General features: G+C 39.6%; 1 protein-coding gene across 1 annotated transcript in view; it reads right to left on the reverse strand.

Annotated features, from left to right (window-relative positions):
• LOC146649644 (thyrotropin-releasing hormone-degrading ectoenzyme-like) overlaps positions 1–18,719 on the reverse strand; it is a 281,955-nt gene that overhangs the window by 68,919 nt on the left and 194,317 nt on the right. The window contains exon 6 of the mRNA XM_085386023.1: positions 6,488–6,601. Within this exon, the coding sequence (XP_085242149.1) occupies positions 6,488–6,601 (114 nt within the window). The remainder of the gene's footprint in view (positions 1–6,487; positions 6,602–18,719) is intronic.

Consider the following 18,719-nt stretch of genomic DNA (forward strand, 5'->3'; position numbering starts at 1 on the left):
ACTGATGGTTGTGGAAATATTGAATTTCCAGTTTCCAGTTTGTTACCATCCAACCACATCTCTCATTCTGTGAAATGTGTCCAACTGTGCAGTTGCACTTTCTAGAGGCACAGACAGGAAATGAGAACAGTTTAGAAGATGAAGAAATGGGTGTTGTGTTTTGGTAACTTCAAACTAGAAACTTCAAAAATCCCACACAATGGGTTTATGATTTGGATGGGGATGTGTGCTGGCACAGGCCTCGCACCAGTGCCACTTGACTAGAGTGCTGTTGACCTAAAACTAGCCAACACCACCGGATGGAAAATGGACAGCAGTGGTGGAACATTACTGAGTGCAATGATGTTCAAACATTTTTTTGGCCCAAGAAAACCAAAGCACAAAATAACCTCCATACATGACCGAGAACTCATCAAGCCTTCCTCCAGCTGTGTTTTTGGGTGTAGTGCATTCCAAAGTAACACATTTAGTAATCACATTATATTTTTCAGTAACACAGTAGTGTAATACATTACTCTACTAAATTGAATAATTACATTAAAGTTAATTAAAAGTTACATTGCGTTACAAAAGCCCTTCAGTTATCTGCAAGAACCAAACACTAAAATGTGTTAATGTGTGTGTGTCCACATTAGCAAAGGGATTTGAGTCAACATGTGGAACTGTCGCCTTAGGTTCATACTGTTTACTGGTAATTATCTGACAGTGTATTTCACGGCATGTTATAAGGTAATGCAAAGTAATGTAACAAGTAGTTTAAGAAATTACATTTAGGTTACATATTGCATTACTTAAAAAAAGTAACAAGTAATATTGAATACTTTCTTGAGTAGTACTGCAGTACAGTTTTAATGTACTTTAAAATCAAATATTTCTTTACTAAGTTGCTGTCTTCATCTCTTCCACTATATGTTAGATGCAAACACAGTCTTGTTTTATTACCGTATAATTTTATTTTAACTTGTTTTTGTAGCAGACTCTTTATTTTCTCTGCAAATCTTGGGGTCAGTTTTTAAATGGGTGCTTACAGGATTTACTCATTTTTGGGGGCCATCTCCAAGTGGCCTTTTGAAGAACTGCACTTCCACACTGACTGTTCTTGGATTTTGCACCAGATTGACCCACTTAAGTTTTTGTTTTACAGGCATGTTGTTGCCTTTCATCCTTTGTATTATTGATTCTACTGGGATACTGCATTCATCATTAATGTGCTGCAGCTGTCACTGAACTCTGTGTACAAAGCAAATGGGCCATAACCTGAAAAATCTCTATTTAAATCCAGTAGTTATGACAGTTAATTTTATGAAATGTTTCAAAAATAGTAACTTCAACCAAATTATTAGAGAGAAGATGTATCCTGTATTGTTATCTAACACAGTTTGAGTGCTATTGTGTCACCGCTCCAGTACAATAGACTAGATCAGTATTTTGTTTGGGATGCTAAAAGTGTCCACAAAAACTGTCCCAGTTACTCTGGATAATCCTCAGACCTCTGTGTCAACACTTTCCACTGAGAATTATTTTCTGCCAAAGAACAACCAGCACCAGTTAAAATGAGTCCACTGGCTGATCAGCCTCTGAACGGAAAAATAAACCAGGTCTGAAGTCTGATTTCATATCCAGCCTGTTTGCCTCCCTGAGAGATGTGTTTTCTGTCTTTAGATCAACTTTTCTGCCTTCTACCTATGTTCTATTTGGTGTCTGGAGATTGTTTTTTGTGCTATACTCTGAAAAAAATCTAATTCATATCTGACCGGCTGAGGCCTTGAGCTGAAATCCTGACTCATAAAACCACAAGAGGGGAGAAAAATTTAATTTCATGAGTGAGCAGACAGAGCCTCAGAATACCTGAAAGCACTTCTACATGCTCAGCAGAGAGCTTTATTTCCTGTTTGTCAAAAAGTGAGTGAACCTGCGCTGCTACCACCAAGTCTTTAGCGACTTCATTTTCACTCCAGAGTGACATTTTGTGAAGACACACCTGGTGGTTAAGCTCTTAAGAAAGTCTGAAAGTGAACTTCTGAGTGTGGATTATTATGATTCACATGCTGTTCCCAAAGTTTAACACGAGTCTGAAAATGCAAAACTGATTAAAATCTGGTTTTAGTTTCACAAAAACAACAAACAAAATATTTCAGACAGGTCAGCCTGTTCCCATTTTCAGAGCATAACAAAATTGGGCTTAGTCAAAGCTGTTGGTGTTTCTGTGTTGTTTTATTTACTGGTTGGCTGTGATGCACTGGGTTATCCTATTAGTGAGACTCTGTTGTCACTTCCAACTTGTCGTTTTCTAACCAGCAGGGTTTCTGCGGTGGGGTTCTGCATTTACACTTTACAATTTAATACTTTTAGTTCCTAAACCCAACCAGCAGGTAAATGTAGGTGAAAAACACAAATGTAGTGCCAAAGCTGGTACATCAGACAGCAGTGACAAAAGATACTCAGTGTAACAAAGGGTACCACGTGATGCTACGAGGTGAAAACATGTTAGACAGCTCTGTAATGGTGCAGTTCAAAATCAAAGATCTTAGGCTGAAGAAAGTGATATAATATAATCAGTCTTATTGAGTGACTGTTTGCACAGTTTACTGTGAAACAAGCCATATCATGAGAATATTTCCTTGAGATAACATCAGGAGTTCGTTCCTCAGCCCTGAAATCCAAAATTTGATCTTTGTCAGGTCAACAAAAGGTAGAGTCTCACTTTATCATGCTACATAAACTGTTAACTAGGGCATCGTCACTGATTCAATTCCGATTCACGAGGTCTCCAATAGATTCGGTTCAATTCAATTTTGACTCAGACAGTCAGAAATATTAGAACTGTGATCATTAATCAGTACATATCCATATTTTTATATCTATGTATAAAAAAAAAACGCTGACACTTGTGAGACTTTAGAGGTGTAAGCATCGCAGCAGATGCCTTTGTGTTAAAGTCACTGAGGATAAAACACAGAAAATCATGAAGGAGATTTTCCTGGCCTGGCTTTTTATAGCAGATCACTGCCTTAAAAATATTCTGCGGTAGATCAAAAATGGAAGAAAACCATGAATAAACATGGTTGACGAACATTACCTGATGCTGCTGAAGTGAAGCAGAGTAATGTTACAGAGGTTTTATTAGACAAACAGCAAAGCGTTTTGCAATTTGGCAGAATTTGTAAAAGTTTAGATTTTTTCCGTATTGAACTGCAGAAGTTAGGCTTTCTTGTTGGAGGTCATTTTTGAAAAAGAAAAAAAAAAACAGCGACCGACTGTGCTATACACAACGGTAAGCTGGTGCGTAATAAGCAAGCAAATAATGTAGAAAACAGAGATTTCTGACGGTAAACTGGTCTCTGAGTGCACTGAGAGAGAGAAAGAGCTGTGCAAGGAGTGTGATTTTATCGTAGTGGAAGCAAAACAGCCAAAGTAAGAGGGAATTCATGACAATGTTTATGAAATGTGAAGCATAGTTTTGATCTTCTTTTGCTGATGGTTCAGGAAATTTTGATTGGAGAATGACAAAACCTGCAGCTTCAGAATCTGTGAGATATCGGCTTTCAGCACTAACAGCGTGTCCATGTACGTGCCGTCGGGTCGCACTTTGTGTGTACATCTTTGCGCAGAATCCGTTTACCTGCTTTTTAATCGTTTGGTATTTTAACTCTTTGGTGGTTGTTGAAACACTTTTGTGAGCTTTAACCTGAGATTCTGGCATTTCTGGCAAAATACATTTATATTTAAATGAATTTAGATGTAGATTTAATGAATCAATATTGTGTTATTCAAACTAAAATCGATTTGAACCGGAAAATCTATTTTTTAAAACCCTTCTTATTCTGAACTGTATTTCTGTTGCAATTTTGGAAAACTGGGAACAATTTGTGAAATGTTTCGGCGGTTTTCAACATGTTGCTTGTAACTTTCGTAAACAGCGGTACTGAAGTGACTTGTTGAGGATATGCTGAATTGTTCTGTTGTAGGTTTTCCGCTGCTGCTGTTTGTGAAACGGTGTTTGAAACAGATCTAATATTGTTGGCAGTGGCGGTCCTGTTTGGCGCCCCGGGCGAACACTCCCTCTGACCCCCCCCCCCCCCCCCCCACACACACACACACACACACACAAAACATATTAGCCATCATAATTCGTCATACAATGAGAACAGGACAAATCAACTACTGGCAATGACTAATTAATATTGAACTCTGTAACATAATGTATTGTTTGGAGTTTAGTCTGTTACTGTTAGTATTTATACCATTTCTTCTTGGAGCAACTGTAATCCACATTATTTCCTTAGGGATTAATAAAGTATTCTGATTCTGATTGTTTCAGGATGACCTGCCATTATCCAACGACACATCTGCTTACCTGCATCTTTTGCTCGTTTCTCCTCCTCTTCTTTTCTATTTTTTCTAAACTGAGCACCTGATGGCTTTGAACTTTTTTTATTTTAATTTTTTTTAATTTTGAACTCCAGTATGAACACAAGTCCCCCAACCCGAGGATCACCACAACATAACCTAACAGACCTACACCTTCGTTCACAGATTCACTTTGTCTAAGGTGTATTTCTGGGATTTCACACAACCCAGGATTCAGATCATGAATACATGATGGGCTTGGATTTACATCATTATGGATGAAAACATCATGAATGAAATGTGCTCTATTTGGAGGCAGCAGGTCTCCTTCCACTTTCCACAGGTTGTGCGTGAGACATTAAATCATCAAAATATAAAATATACATTTTAAATTGTTATTGATCCCTTTACCCCGAGTCCTAAAGTGTATATTTATTTTCTTACTCTTCTTATATATATATTGTTTGTTTACTTGCACTGCTGAAACTGGAGTCTCGTCCTCTAGTCTCTCTCTATAGTGTACTGCATGCAGCCAAGATGACAATAAAGTTTACTTTGACTTCAGCAGCGAGCAGGCGCACCGAGGGCTCTCGCGCTCATTTTTCGCGTATAGAATTCCGGAAAAACATCAGTGCAAATTATAAGTCCCCCGCCGCCCCGCCCTCTCCTCCCTGTGCCGCAAGCAGCAGGCGCACCTCGCCCTTACTCCCAGCAAATGGGCAATAGAAAACCTACCGGTGCCTATGACATTCCCAATATGTGCTGGCTGATGTCGGGGCAGCATGAGTACGAGCAATTTTTTTTTTTTTTTTTTTTTTTTTTTGCCGATGCCTGTGATGCCGCCCCCCACCACGATGCTGCCCCGGGCAACCGCCCGTGTCGCCCGTATCAAAAACTGCTACTGATTGTTGGACTTGGATACGTATAATATGTGAATGTAACCAAATTATTTATCAGTGATTTCAAACTGTAAAAACAAAAACAAATGATGTTATGCAACATGAGAAAGCTGCTACGCTCAAATTCAAATATTCCTCATCCATGCTGGACTGATCCTCCCACCCCAGCACTACTGTATTAACAATGCCTTCAAGGCTTGTTTTATTTTTACTATTCTTTTTTGTTAATTTTATTTGATTCAATTAAGTATCTTTTTTCATGTATGTAACTTATCTGTTTATTGAATTATCCATGTCTGTGGTTTTATTTGATGTCTGTTCCCTTTAAGTTTTTATTTCTTTGCTGAACGGTCCAAGAGACTGAAGACGTCACTTGGATGAGTGTCGACATGTTTCTCCCACTGAAAACATTATGTGCTGATGAACAAAATCAGCTTTCTTGGTTTTCCTTACCTGGATGATTGTGCATGCATCAAGACACTTTGTTGCAGGGTGCTGAATTAAAATTTGCCCCGATAGCACTTGAACACCTACAAGTTCTCTTCTGCTCCACGTTTGACATAGTACATATGTGCTCTATAGCGCCATACATAAAACACAGTTAACAGCAACATTCGCCCTCAAGATGGCAGGGCAACAAGGCAGCCTCCAGAAACAAGCACACATTCCTATGTTTGTTATTAATTAAGGATTAATTCAAAGACATTTTTGTTAGATTCTATAATTACATAAAATTATGTATATTTATGAGTGCAAAATCCATATTTCTATTAAATAACCTAAAAAATGGCCAACCTTTAATTTCAGTTTATCCCACTGACCACCAGCAGCATCATTGTGCTTTTAAGCTTTACCTGTGGTTGTGATCCTGATCCAGCACCCACCCAACAGGCAAATCTAACTGAGGACAGGTTAATGATCTTGTTTTCACCTGCCTACACTGGCTGCTTCCTCTGCTAGCCATGGCATGTCATGCTTGTGATCTATGCGTGATCTGTCCCGTACCCTGCGATTGTCTTTGATGTTGCTCACCCATCTGTGGAAAGGCCAGGAGGTACCAGACGAGAGCCATACTGGCAAATTACTGCAAATTAAATGGCAGTTTTCTCTGACTTCAGTAGTCATGATGAAATTAATGAAAAATACAAATGTTTTTTGTAACTTTCTAACAAAGGTATAGTGTGGCTGGCACATTAATACCTGTTCATAAATGAAGTAAAAGTCAAGTTTACACTCACCATGTTCCACTTTGGGAAGAGAAAGTCAGTGCCGACGTACTCGAAGAAATGAGCAAAACCTTCTTTTAGCCAAACATCCTCCCACCACACTGGAGTCACCAGATCACCGAACCACTGAAAGACAGAGACAAAATCATTTCATATGCTTTCATGTCTTAAAGAGTTATTTCTTATGAAACTGTTTTATGAAACCCATTCTTATATTCAAACCATAAACTGTGTACAACTAATGGATGAAGCATCACTCGTTAGCTTTCAGAGCACTGTGTTTAAAGCTTAAGCTTAGCAATGTGAGAGTTACCCTCTAGGTTTATTAGAGCCTCCCTCAATTCGCTACTTTGAAACAGAAACAGATCTTCTTTGCTTAATTTGTCACAATCTATGGAGAGAATAGGCCTCGCCTGGCCATGAAACGGCTTTCAATCAACTGTCCAGTGGCATTTGAGCCTCTAAAAATAAAGAGCCACGTATTAAAATAGATGTAGTTAATGCCATACTTATGTCAATATCATTTAAAAGGGTGAGTTAAATAAAAATTCACCCTCTGTAGAGTTTTGATTAAGGGATAAAGCAGTTAAATAGACCAATGCTGTTTTTTGTACCTGGATGTAAACATGTTTATTTTCGCAGCCAGCCTCGACTGCCCAATTGAGAATTACAATTTTTTTTTACAATTTGGGCAGCACGGTGGTTAGCACTGTTGCCGCACAGCAAGAAGGTCCTGAGTTCAATTCCACCATCAGGCCGGGGTCTTTCTGTGTGGAGTTTGCATGTTCTCCCCGTGTTTGCGTGGGTTCTCTCCGGGTACTCCGGCTTCCTCCCACCGTCCAAAGACATGCAGCTTGTGGGGATAGGTTAATTGGATAATCCAAATTGCCACTAGGTGTGAATGTGCGAGTGAATGTGAGTGTGAATGGCTGTCTGTCCCTGTGTGTTGGCCCTGCGACAGACTGGCGACCTGTCCAGGGTGTACCCCACCTTTCGCCCTATGACAGCTGGGATAGGCTCCAGCGCCCCCCGCGACCCTGAAAAGCGGAAGCGAATGGATGGATGGATGGATGGATGGCATTTGCATGAGCTTCATTTTTCAGTTCCAGATGCTGCAGCTTGATGTACACATGTCCTCTACTCGAATATGAAAGTTTAGTCATGTTTGCATGAAATTGCTGCTTATGTGGTATGAAGCAATTTATTACTAATGTCCATCATTTTATCTCTTAAAGCTGGTCGTTTTACTTTTAGAGTGAAGTTCAAAATTGCTGAAATTATGCAAAAACAGATTGTGTTTCATTGAGTTGTGTACATGAAAATTGCCACAAATAATCCACTCTGAGTTCCACAGTCACACCGTGAAGTAGGTGTGAATTTGTGTGTTTCAGAAAGTTACTAAGAGATATGTATCATACATTTAGATACAGCCAATTAATCTTCAACTTATCCAATATTTGTTAAGATATTTATGTAAAAATCAAAAACCTAATGCTGATGCCACAGTCACAGAATTTTCATAGTGGTTTTAGTCCAATATGTCCAAGATTAGTTTATTACCAGCTCTTCAACCACTCCTGTAGAATGAATAAAATTTCATATTCCATCTTTAGAACATACAAAACTGTTTTTGTTGTGCATAGGAAAGAAAATCCAATTAAATCCAGACAAATTCTGAGCAGGGAGAGTACGGCCTTCCAAGTCCTGCCCCTCCTGAAGGACTGACTTGGCTTCCTCGCCTGCTCTGAGCTGATGTGATGAGGCAGGTTCACTCATCAACAACACCATAGGGCAACCAACAACGTTGCTCCAAAGTGTGACAAAGGAAGGGGAGGCTTTGGCTCTCATTCAGCTGGCATGCTACCACCTGATTGGACTGTTAGCCTTTTCTCAAGCTGCCTCAGAGCCTCGTCAGAGTAAACCAGCAGTGAAGTCTAATAAAGGCAGAGCACGTAAGAAAATAGAGTGAACTTTGCTGATAGCGAAACGCGCAGCCACAGGAGTAATTTATTGGATCCAAGCGGTTTCCTGGCGACGCAGTTTGAATGAAAACGGTGGGGAACAAACAGGCGTCTCTACCAGCTTTGTTTCTGAGTCTGAGCGTTCCCTTTAAATCTTCAGACGCACAAAGAAAAAAAGTTTACCTCAAATTTCCTTTAAACCCTGATTAAAGTTCCATCTGTAGAAACAGCACACACTGCAGTTTTGATACATCAGCACAGTGAGTGTGAGACTGTACGTTTGGCAGCATGTCTGCAGTAAATTGTCCTTCAACTGATCAAAGTTTGTGTGGTCAAGCAGAGAAGTACCTAGACTGTGCATATGTGTGTGTGTGTGTGTGTGTGTGTGTGTTCAGTGTTTTTGGGTAAATCTGCAAGCAGCTGAAAAAAGTCAGACTTAATTATGCAGTGTGGTGTTATAAGTCTTTCCATATAAATCAAAAAGGGCACAAAAGCTAATCCCCCGACCAACAACAACAGAACTGCCTTTCATGCAATTAGTTACTGGAGCTTTCAACAGATGCTGTCACCCTGCAGAGCGAGAGCTCAGTGCATCAGAAATTAATGACCAGGGTTTTTTATTTGTTTCAGAAGTGAAGGAGGAACATTGAGCATCCGCCTTCACCAAAAAACAGAGGCTGGCCCTCTTTATGTGGCAGCGGGGGCGAGGAAACCTACTTCAGTCGAGTGCGGCATATGAGGCAGATAATCAAACGCTCCCAGGTGGTGGAGATGCTGCAGCTCTTTTTGAAGACATCTTGTAAAATTGTCAAAGCAGAAATTACTAAATATAATGAAGGGCAGGATTGAAACCAAGTTAATCATTGGGGCTGAAAGGACAAAAACATCTGCACACTGCAATGCTGACTCAGGCGTTTTGTGACTCTTGCTGGTCGATGATTTACATCTGTGTTCTTTTCTTGCCTTTATTGTTAATCATGAGTCTTTGCTGCTTTCTATCTCATTTAGTATTGTCTACTAGTGCGTAGAGCAGTTAAAATGCCATTTTATGGCTTCTTTCCATAGATTCTAACAACAGAACAGATGCAGCTTCTGGGTCTGAAAAGCAAACATGCTCAAAAATGGCTTAAACCTGCGTTCTTTCTAATGGCCTGCAGAGGGCGACTCCTGCAGCTGCGTAAAGACTTTCAGTTGAAGAAGTCGATGGGCACACAGGTCTAGCCTCCCATACTCTCTGATCTCAGAGAATAATTTCCTTTTGAGATCATGGGCTCAAGTTTCAAAGTGTACTAAAAACATGTCAAAGTTTCAAATGATGTAAAACAACACTAATGTTAGTGACAGTTCAGTAATTAGAATCAAATGAGGTTTTATATGTGTCGACTGTGCTCCCAGTACAATGTCCTAAACGTCTATAAATACATACAGATTTATAGGAATTGATATTTCCTCCTTAACTTCACTAGACTAGCAGCCTGGTCAGTAGTGATGGGGGCTGTTATTGGTCGGGTTTGATTAGCAATTAGCCCCTTCTTATAGATTTCTTGTTTGTTTGGCATACCGGAATTGAAAACTTATGACAGAAGATCAGCAAGACCAAAATGCATGTTTTAGACTAAATTGGAAAGGCTTTTCTAGTTGTTATTTTAATGTGCTTGTTGAGGATGTGGGTGTAACACAGCCAAACCTTACTCCTATATCATATTAAACGGAGCAGGGTAGACTCAGGAAAGGCTGAATTAACTGATCCAATTAGCCTAACAAGGAAATCTTGCTGGGGGAGATAACAGGAACACCTGGAGCAAACCCACACAAGGATGGGGAGAACAGGCCACAAGTCCACAAATAAAGGCTGAAGCCAACCAGGAACCCCCCTGTAATATTGTTAACCACAGCAACCTAATCTTAGCTGGTTTAAAATACAGCTGCTTTACTTTGAGTGGTTACAACTGAAAAATAGAATTAATTTTGAAAGTGTTGTTGACATTTGTAGATATTTATATTTAGCAGTATGTCCCACATGGCAGGGAAAGCACATGATGTATAAAAACGGTGGGGACAGGGTGCACGTGGGTTGTGCAGCTGTAAAACTACCCACCTGCAGGGTGGTGAGCGGTGGTTAATCAGACGAGATTTAAAATCCCGTCTGATTAACCACATTCAGGATCTAGTAAAACATACAAGCTAAGTTTAACTGTAGCAGAACTAATTTCAGATATGAATTTAGTTATTTTATATACATTTTTACTCTATTTTTTTGATCTGGCTTCATTTTATATTTATGTGGTTAGGTTTTGTAATGCCCTTGAGTCTTTTTTTACCGTGTTACTTAGTCTAAGAATTCTTGTCAGTACATCTGCTGTGAGTAAAAAGTAATTTGGTCAGCGCCTGCTTTTTTTTTTTTAAAATAAATATTTTACTTGGTTTTAGTCTTTTTTCTTCCCCGTCATTCTTCTAAATATATTGCACAGCATGTCTGAAATCTTAATGAGCTGCGGGTGCGCTTCAGGAAAACAATTTTTAAGAGTAACCGATTGGAATTCCTGCATATTGTATTTATTAAATCATATTTCACTCTAGTTTCTGTGTCTTGTTCTGAGATCATTTTGCAGAGAAAGTGGCTCACTGATACTTTCAGTCCCTTTGTGTAAACATGTGAAAGTGTCCTTAGAAGCACTGCTGCCATTAAAGCCAGAGGTTGGATAGACCAAATACGCATTTGACTGATTTTCCCTTTTTACTGCATTTTTTATGAGGACAAAATAGAAACTCTTTGTGACATTATATTTTTGAAGCACACTTCTTCTCAGCTCTGTAAGCCTGCACAGTTTGGAGGGAATTCACCTCTTCACCTGCATGGACACACACACACACACCCTGTAGATATGGTGAAGCTGAAGAATGTGTCCAGACATGCATACTAACTCCTTTCTCTCACTCTCTGGCAGGTTGTGTCTGTGTCTGGGCAGGGATTCAAACCGACCACCCTGTGGGGAGCTGGCAGGCTGGTGAGCTGGCTGCTTCCGATGCCTGGCTCAACAGACACTGGTTCAACTTCCTGAGGCGGAGCTAGAGTCACAGCGGGGACCGCTGCAGTTTATAGGATGGAAAACCAGTGCCAGATGAAGTTGTACTCACATCAGGAGGAGTGCGAGGTCGCTGCTTCCTCTCGATACTCACACAGATGCTGGAACGTAACCAGACTATTAATTCATTCATGTTCATGACTGTGACTCTGTGATGTTTGGTTATGTTTCAGTGGGGCGGAGCCAACAGATTTATTCATGTAGTCCTATTTTTGTCTCCAAGCTCCAGCTGTTGTGTTGCAGGAAGGGACAAATTCTTGTCCAGTCGTCCCACTATCGTTAATTAAGTTAAGGAATTAACTTCCTGTTGTAGTGCAGGAAGCAAAGAGGTTTGGTTAAAGGGAGTAAGTTTAATTTATTCCCTCTTTATTATTGTTAGTCGCTGCTGTTCAGTTTGGTGTTGTTTTTCCACGGGAAGGACTAAATAAAGTCAAATCTGATTTTTTTTTAATCTTCCCCTAAATTGTCAGTCTTCTCTCTATTTAGCTTGATTTGTTGTTGGAGGAAGTGAATGAGTAGAGTGACATTTAATTTATATTTCCTCATTATCTGACTCTCTTATCGGGTTTAGCACTAACTATATTAATGTGGATTGCTTGTATGTTTGCTAGTTTGTGAGGCAGCAGCATTAAATGGTTGTGACAGGGATTACGGCTGTGTGCCAAGCACTATATTGGCATTTGTAAACAGTGATTTCTTGTCATTGAGTCCTCCTTTGTCATTGTTATTTAATACAATAAAGATAATTGTGTGCTAGAAATTCTACATGTAAATTTATGCAGTGCTATTATCCCATTATCATTACTTCCACTTCCACTACTCCCTGCTGTTTAGATAGATGTTTGGGAGTAAAGAAGTTGATGCAAGCCAAATGAATTTTATTTATACAGCCCCGAAATCATAAATAATGCATTTGCCTCAGATTTGCATCAGGCTATTCTTAGACTCTGAATTCAGATCGTTAGCTGATGAAGAGACTTAATCAGAAATGAAAGCCTGTTTTCACAAATCAAATGGAAATGGGCTGTTTAAAGGGGAGCTGTTGCGCTTTCCCATATGTATTGTTATGATAGTGGGTGCTTATATTACAAAAATGGCAAGAATTTCAAATAATGAGGTTGGTACCTGTGATCCTAAAGTTAAAACTAAACAGTATGCAGCCATCCTCTAATGCTTATCCAGGTCCAGGTCGCAGGGTTGCAGCAGTTTAAGGGGACATGCCCAGATCTACCTTTCGTCAGCCATCTCCTCCAGCTCTTTCAAGTGAGAGCCAAAGTCAACAGAGAGATTTAATGTCTCTACTCATTCACTAGGTCAGCACCTAGAGACTTCTCATAGTAGGACATGACTGAAACATCTCACCAAAGCACCCGGGAGGCCTTGTGGATTGGGTGGCAGTCAAAGCTAGCTATCCTCAGCCTCAAACATTTTTACAGTTGAGTTTAGTTTAATTTATTGCCACAAAACACACTGCATGTGATGGTTGGTAGTTCATGATGGTGCATGCAGGAAAAATCTCTGCTGTGAAAGGATAAATTAAAAAAACAAACAAACGATAGACTGGTTTTGTCCACCAACAGAAATTAGGGAAGTTTGTGTATTTTTCTGTTAAAAGAATAAAGATTCTGATCAAAGAACGAGTTTCTAGTCTGCAGTAAAATCCCTTTGATTTTTGCTCTATCAGACAAACTGCTGCTGAGTTGCTCTTCTTCTTCATGACAGTTTACATTTGATTCTCTGTTCTCCTGCTTTAAAAGGATTTCACTTTTTATCCAGCTGGTTGATAACGGTGGAAGTGGGTCAGTAAGTTTTCAGCTCCCATCATGCTGATTCATCCTGGTGTAGTTTGTTCAAGCTTTTTGACAAAGAGAAAATATAATTAATTTTTACACTGCAGAGATTTTTTTCCTTTCATGGTGACAGACCCAATGACAAGAACTAATCCTCCATACTTGTTACGACTTCTCTGCTAATTAAAAATGACAACTTCTGTATTTTTTTTTAATGCACTTGTCTTCATTAGCTTTTCTGTCATCTCTCATGGTGTTTCAGCCTCATTAAAACACAAAAACGCCTCTGGTGGGTCAGCCATTTCTGCCGAGAGGGAGAGGGGGGTTGACTCGGGTTGCCATGGTTATGCTGTTTCCATGGTTAGACACATGAATTGTAGGTAGGTGGGGTTGTTCATAAAGTGCAGCAAGGGAAGCCAAAAAAAGAAAACATTCAAAGCTGAAACTAAAGACTGCTGAGGCTCAAGATGCAGGAAAGAAAAGTCCAACGTCAGGAATAAAGATGATGAGTCAGTAAAAGGAGGCATAGAGAGATGGGACATGGTGTCTGGCTTTTAAATTTAGTAAAAGCTGAGAAAGTGACAGAGACAAATGCATGAATGCAAAGCAGAAACACAGAAATCAATGTTTGTTTTAAGGATTGCTCAGGAAAGGTGAACTTGCCCAGTCCCTATCCAAAGATGGCTGTGAAATGGTTATATTACCCCCAGAGTTCAGAAAATGATCAAACAGTATCGATAACACAGAACTGGAATCAACAGCCACTTCATGTTTCCTTTCTAGTTGTTACAGATAGCTAATAAAGTACAACAAACAGTGCTTAGATCTCCTTATGTCCCACCACAAGAAAAGAGTATGGTCACAAAAACGAAGTAATTTGTCATCAACGATGCTAAGCTTTAAAACAATTTTACCTCATTAATATGCAAATCCATGTAGCGAGGCCAAACAAAATGTAATCCCATCATCTGCTCTGGTACATATTGTTCTTTAGTTATCCGTTTCCTGCTAATTAAGCTAATTAGCTCATAGGCAATGCTACACATCTGGTATCAATTTGAACTTGTTAAAGTATAAAGGAGTTTAAGCAATTTCTGGGAGATCATTGTTCTCTCATTAATATGCAAATCTATGCAGACAGGTGTTCCACAATCTAATCAGATCATCTGGCTTTTTGGGGTGTCTTGTGTGGAAGTTTCTATGGTATTGATGAGCAATGTTGCATGGTTTCCTTTTGAAATATGATAGATTATAGCAGACCACTTACCCTCTCAGTTATGAAAATTTGATGATTTAAATTACTTAATTTTTAATATATGTTTTGAACTAGTCTAAACTAAAAGTTTCCTCATGTTTTTCACTGAGCTTTTTGCCCTCTGAGTAAACAAGCTTTGGTCTGCAGTCTCGACAAAAAGAATAAAAAGCACTCATTATTCCATTCTACGTTAAAGCACATTTCTAATTGTAGAAAGAAAACACAGACAAATACCAAGCACTGAGAAGTATTCTTGTCAGGTGATATGAGTACCTTCATTTGTAGAGCTGGCTTACAGCAAGCATTGCAGATTCTGGCAAGGCAAATTTGTTTGTGATATAAAACAGTTACATGTAACTAGTTTCTTCGTTACAATCAAGGTAGGAAACAAAAATGGACCACCTTTGATTTTACAGTTGAGCTTAGCTGTAAAGTTCAACATCTTAGGTTTTCCTCATATTATAGTGACTTGTTAATCACAAGGTAGCTATAAACCTGTACCTTAAAACTTAATGGGCTTTATTGGCATTTTTACTCTAAAAATAACTGGAATTTGCGTAACGGGCAACTTGTAGTTTCAAATATGACTTAAAATTAGCTGCTGAGACTTTTCTGGAAAAGATCTATAATGTCCTCATTAAATTCTGCACAATCTGACTTACTTTTGCAATCAGTGGAGTTGCCCAATTCTGCTTTGACTTTACTCTGCAGACCTAAAAATCTATTGGTAAGTAACTACCAAGTGTAGAACTAGCTGGTTAGCTGTTTGGTACTTTTTCTCAGTTGACACAAAGGGTACTTTCATATGAAGGTGGGAATAACTTTTTTCTGTAGTACATAGATCTCTCTATGTACTACAGAAAACTGAATCTTTTTCCATTCATGTCTAAGCAGAAAAGCCCAGATCTCTCTCTCCATTGGCTTCCCCCACCTCTTCTATTGGGACAGCTAAGCATTCCCAAGTCTTCCGAGGGATGTAATCTCTCCAGTGTGTCCACTCCCAAAACACCTCATCAAAAAGGCAATCGGGAGCTACCTTAGCTGGTTCCATTTAATGTTGAGGTGTAATAAGTCTACTCTGACTCCATTCCAAAGAACTGAGCTCCTTGTGCATCTTTCCCTTCGCATACATTTCCTTCCACATATGCGGAGTACTCCACGTAGTACTGGTGTAGAGAACTACCCCACTGGTGGTGGAGTACCATGTTTGTCCTGCTTATAGTCCCGATTTCCTTCTTTGGTTAACTAGCCAGAACTCACACCAATCCATCTGTCATCCTCCTGCAAAACTGCTATCACTGATGAACAAGACGCTGAGACACTTAAACTCCTCCATGCCAATTGTACTGTTATCTGGGCAGCCAAGCATCTAGGCTATTGGTTAAGTAAATGCTATTTCCACCAATCAACAACCACATGAGATTGTATTATTCTTCTAACCTTGCGTACACCATCTGGAAACCTTGCTCTCTGGGTATACCCAGGAATTCCCAGCAGCTAAATAATCCTTAATACAGGTAAAGTGGCACTCTGATGAATGCTGTATGTTTAGTATGTTAAGTACAGCTCATGTCTTGCTGAGTGAAATTTTCACAGATGAAAAGTAGTTGTTTGGGGGAACCAAGTTACTTTAGCAGTATAATGGACTAACCTATTTTTAGAAATGAAATTAAGGTTGCTGCCATGGTTTGAAAAATCTTACATGCATCAAAGTGATCATGCAACAATGCACTAAAACATAATAAAAACACTTGTTTTTTTAACAGATTCGTTCTTTCCTTCCTTCACCTTTGTTTTTCCTCTCTTTCTTTCCATCTCTCCCCTCCTTTAGAACAAAGCAGAACTGCGCCTTTGATCATCGTCTTCTTCCTCTCCTCCCTCTGCCTGACCCTCACTGATAAATATTCATCCCTCACTTGAGCAGAGGGACTGAATCTGATTTTCACTTTCTGTTTGGATGGAGCTCCTCACGGCTCTATGGCAGCCAACACCAAATGACTCTTGGTTGTCATTTGGCACAAATATTGTTTACATCTCCACATCTGTGAACCTAGTGAGAATTTCACAAGGTCTTATACCCTGACTGGCTGAATTTGAAATTAGCGCTGTCAACAACAGTCACAACAAACTCTCAAACCTCCTGCTTAATTAATCTTTATGCGAATCCTGTTTGTTTGGGGATTAAACAGTGGCCACAGGCCAAATGGTGGTAAATTTTGAAATTTGATTTTGGATAATAGCCTATGCTAAAGACCAACAGGCAATGGAAAAAAGATCTCAGATGCATCTGGATAAGTTGCATCTGGACCACAGCACGTGTTGTAAGAAGCTGCCAGAAGTATTCTGAGATAACTGGTCCATAGCCTTAGAGCTTACTGCAAAACTCCTGGCCACTTTAACCTGAAATATGGACCACATATGAATGAGGGATTACATAAAACTGCACACCACTTGCATACTGATGCAGTTGGAGCTGCCTTATAGAGTTTTGGACCAACTGGACTTTGCTGTAATTTTTCGTGCCAGTTGGAACAGGAATAAGCAATCTTCTGTATGTGGACCAACTTGGCTTAACAGACAAGCTTTTCTGTTCAAGTTGATTCGGGACAGACAGCATCATCCCTACAGACTTCTTGGGCTGTTGAATCTGCAGCAAACACAGCAGCTAGCAGCCTGACAAGTTATGAGAATTGTGGACATGGTTTAAGGTTCTTTGCTTTCTCTGGACCAACTATATCTTAGCTCAAAAGTTTGTTGGATAGACTTTGGATAAGGTAGATCCAGTCTAATAAGCATGGCACAGAGTTCTAAACTGACTGAGCTGAGTTATAAAACGTTCTAGATTATTTCAACACAAGTCTAATTGTACATAGACCAGTTCTAAAAGTTGCCTGCAAAGCTCTAGACCAGTTGAACCAGTCCATTATTATTCTCAGGGCCCTGCATTACACAAGTTTAATTGTATTCATTCCCAACTTGTTGCATAGTGTGTGGGAACAAAAGGGACACCTTAGTGAAAGAAGTGAACCCAAACCACAATCGTTTCCTAAACATGACAAGTAGTTTTTGTACCCTAACTAAACATGTGTGAAAGCAAAACAAATCAAATTGCACTGGCTGACACCAAAGGGCACCATGTGCTGCCAATCCATACCGACAGGCGTGATATCAAGTTCTGAAGCTCTGAACTGAAACACATAGATCAGCTGGATGAGCCAAAAGCTTCACTGCAGATTTTCTAAACCCAGAACAGTGCAGATGGCACAAGCCAAGATAGATAGCTGACTCCTGAGGGCTTTATACTGAAATGTAATTGATTTTCTTTCCCTGTTTTTATACCAAAAAAATAATGCTGAGTCACAATTGGCCCCATCTCTGACAAGTTTCAAATAACACAGCTGAGTGCAATGTACTGGAAGTCTCCTCTTCATGTGTTGGCAAGAACTTCTGCCATCAGAGAGTCGGAGCTGCTGTTGTTAGCTTAAGCTTACAGTAATTTATTGATGATGGTTGTGTGACAGTGAGCAAAGAGAGAGGGCGGGTTCAGGTGACAGTTTGTCAGACAAAGCATGTGCACAGCTCTGTAATTCCCATTGTTTCCCTGACAGTCCCGCCACACTTCCATTATCGAGTCTACAAGTGCATGCAGTTCAAATTGATGCTGCTGGATGAGAAAAAAAAGAAAACTGTCACAACTTTTAATTTACTGCAGAAGAAACTGCACATTGAACTCACTGCAACAGTGTGTCTGTGTTTTTTTGATGTGTTCTGTCAGAGCCAATCAAAGGAAAGTTCCTGAGCCTGAAGACAGACTGAAAGAGGGAAACATACTTACCTGCGTATGACTTCTAATTAACCACAACTCAACCTCAGAGCAACTGTGAATACAATAAAAAAAATACACAAACTGACACGAAAAGCTACAATTTATTATTCCATTCTGAAAACTTTCAACGGGACTTTCCTAGACTTTAACCTGAAAAGGTTCTGGATGCGCACACAGATTTTTAGAAACATCTTAATATCGTCCATTTTAAAACATAAAGGTTGAGTCCTTTCTTAAAAAACAGCTGGGCACTGTTGTTTCAGCTAAATATTAATCAAACAGGAGCCATTTTTATGTGAGCAGTAATACACATTTGGTGCTCCAGT

The sequence above is a fragment of the Rhamphochromis longiceps genome, linkage group LG17 (assembly GCF_057381845.1).
Source record: "Rhamphochromis longiceps isolate RC_006_pf linkage group LG17, R_longiceps_female_GT1.1, whole genome shotgun sequence".
NCBI classification, from domain to species: domain Eukaryota; kingdom Metazoa; phylum Chordata; class Actinopteri; order Cichliformes; family Cichlidae; genus Rhamphochromis; species Rhamphochromis longiceps.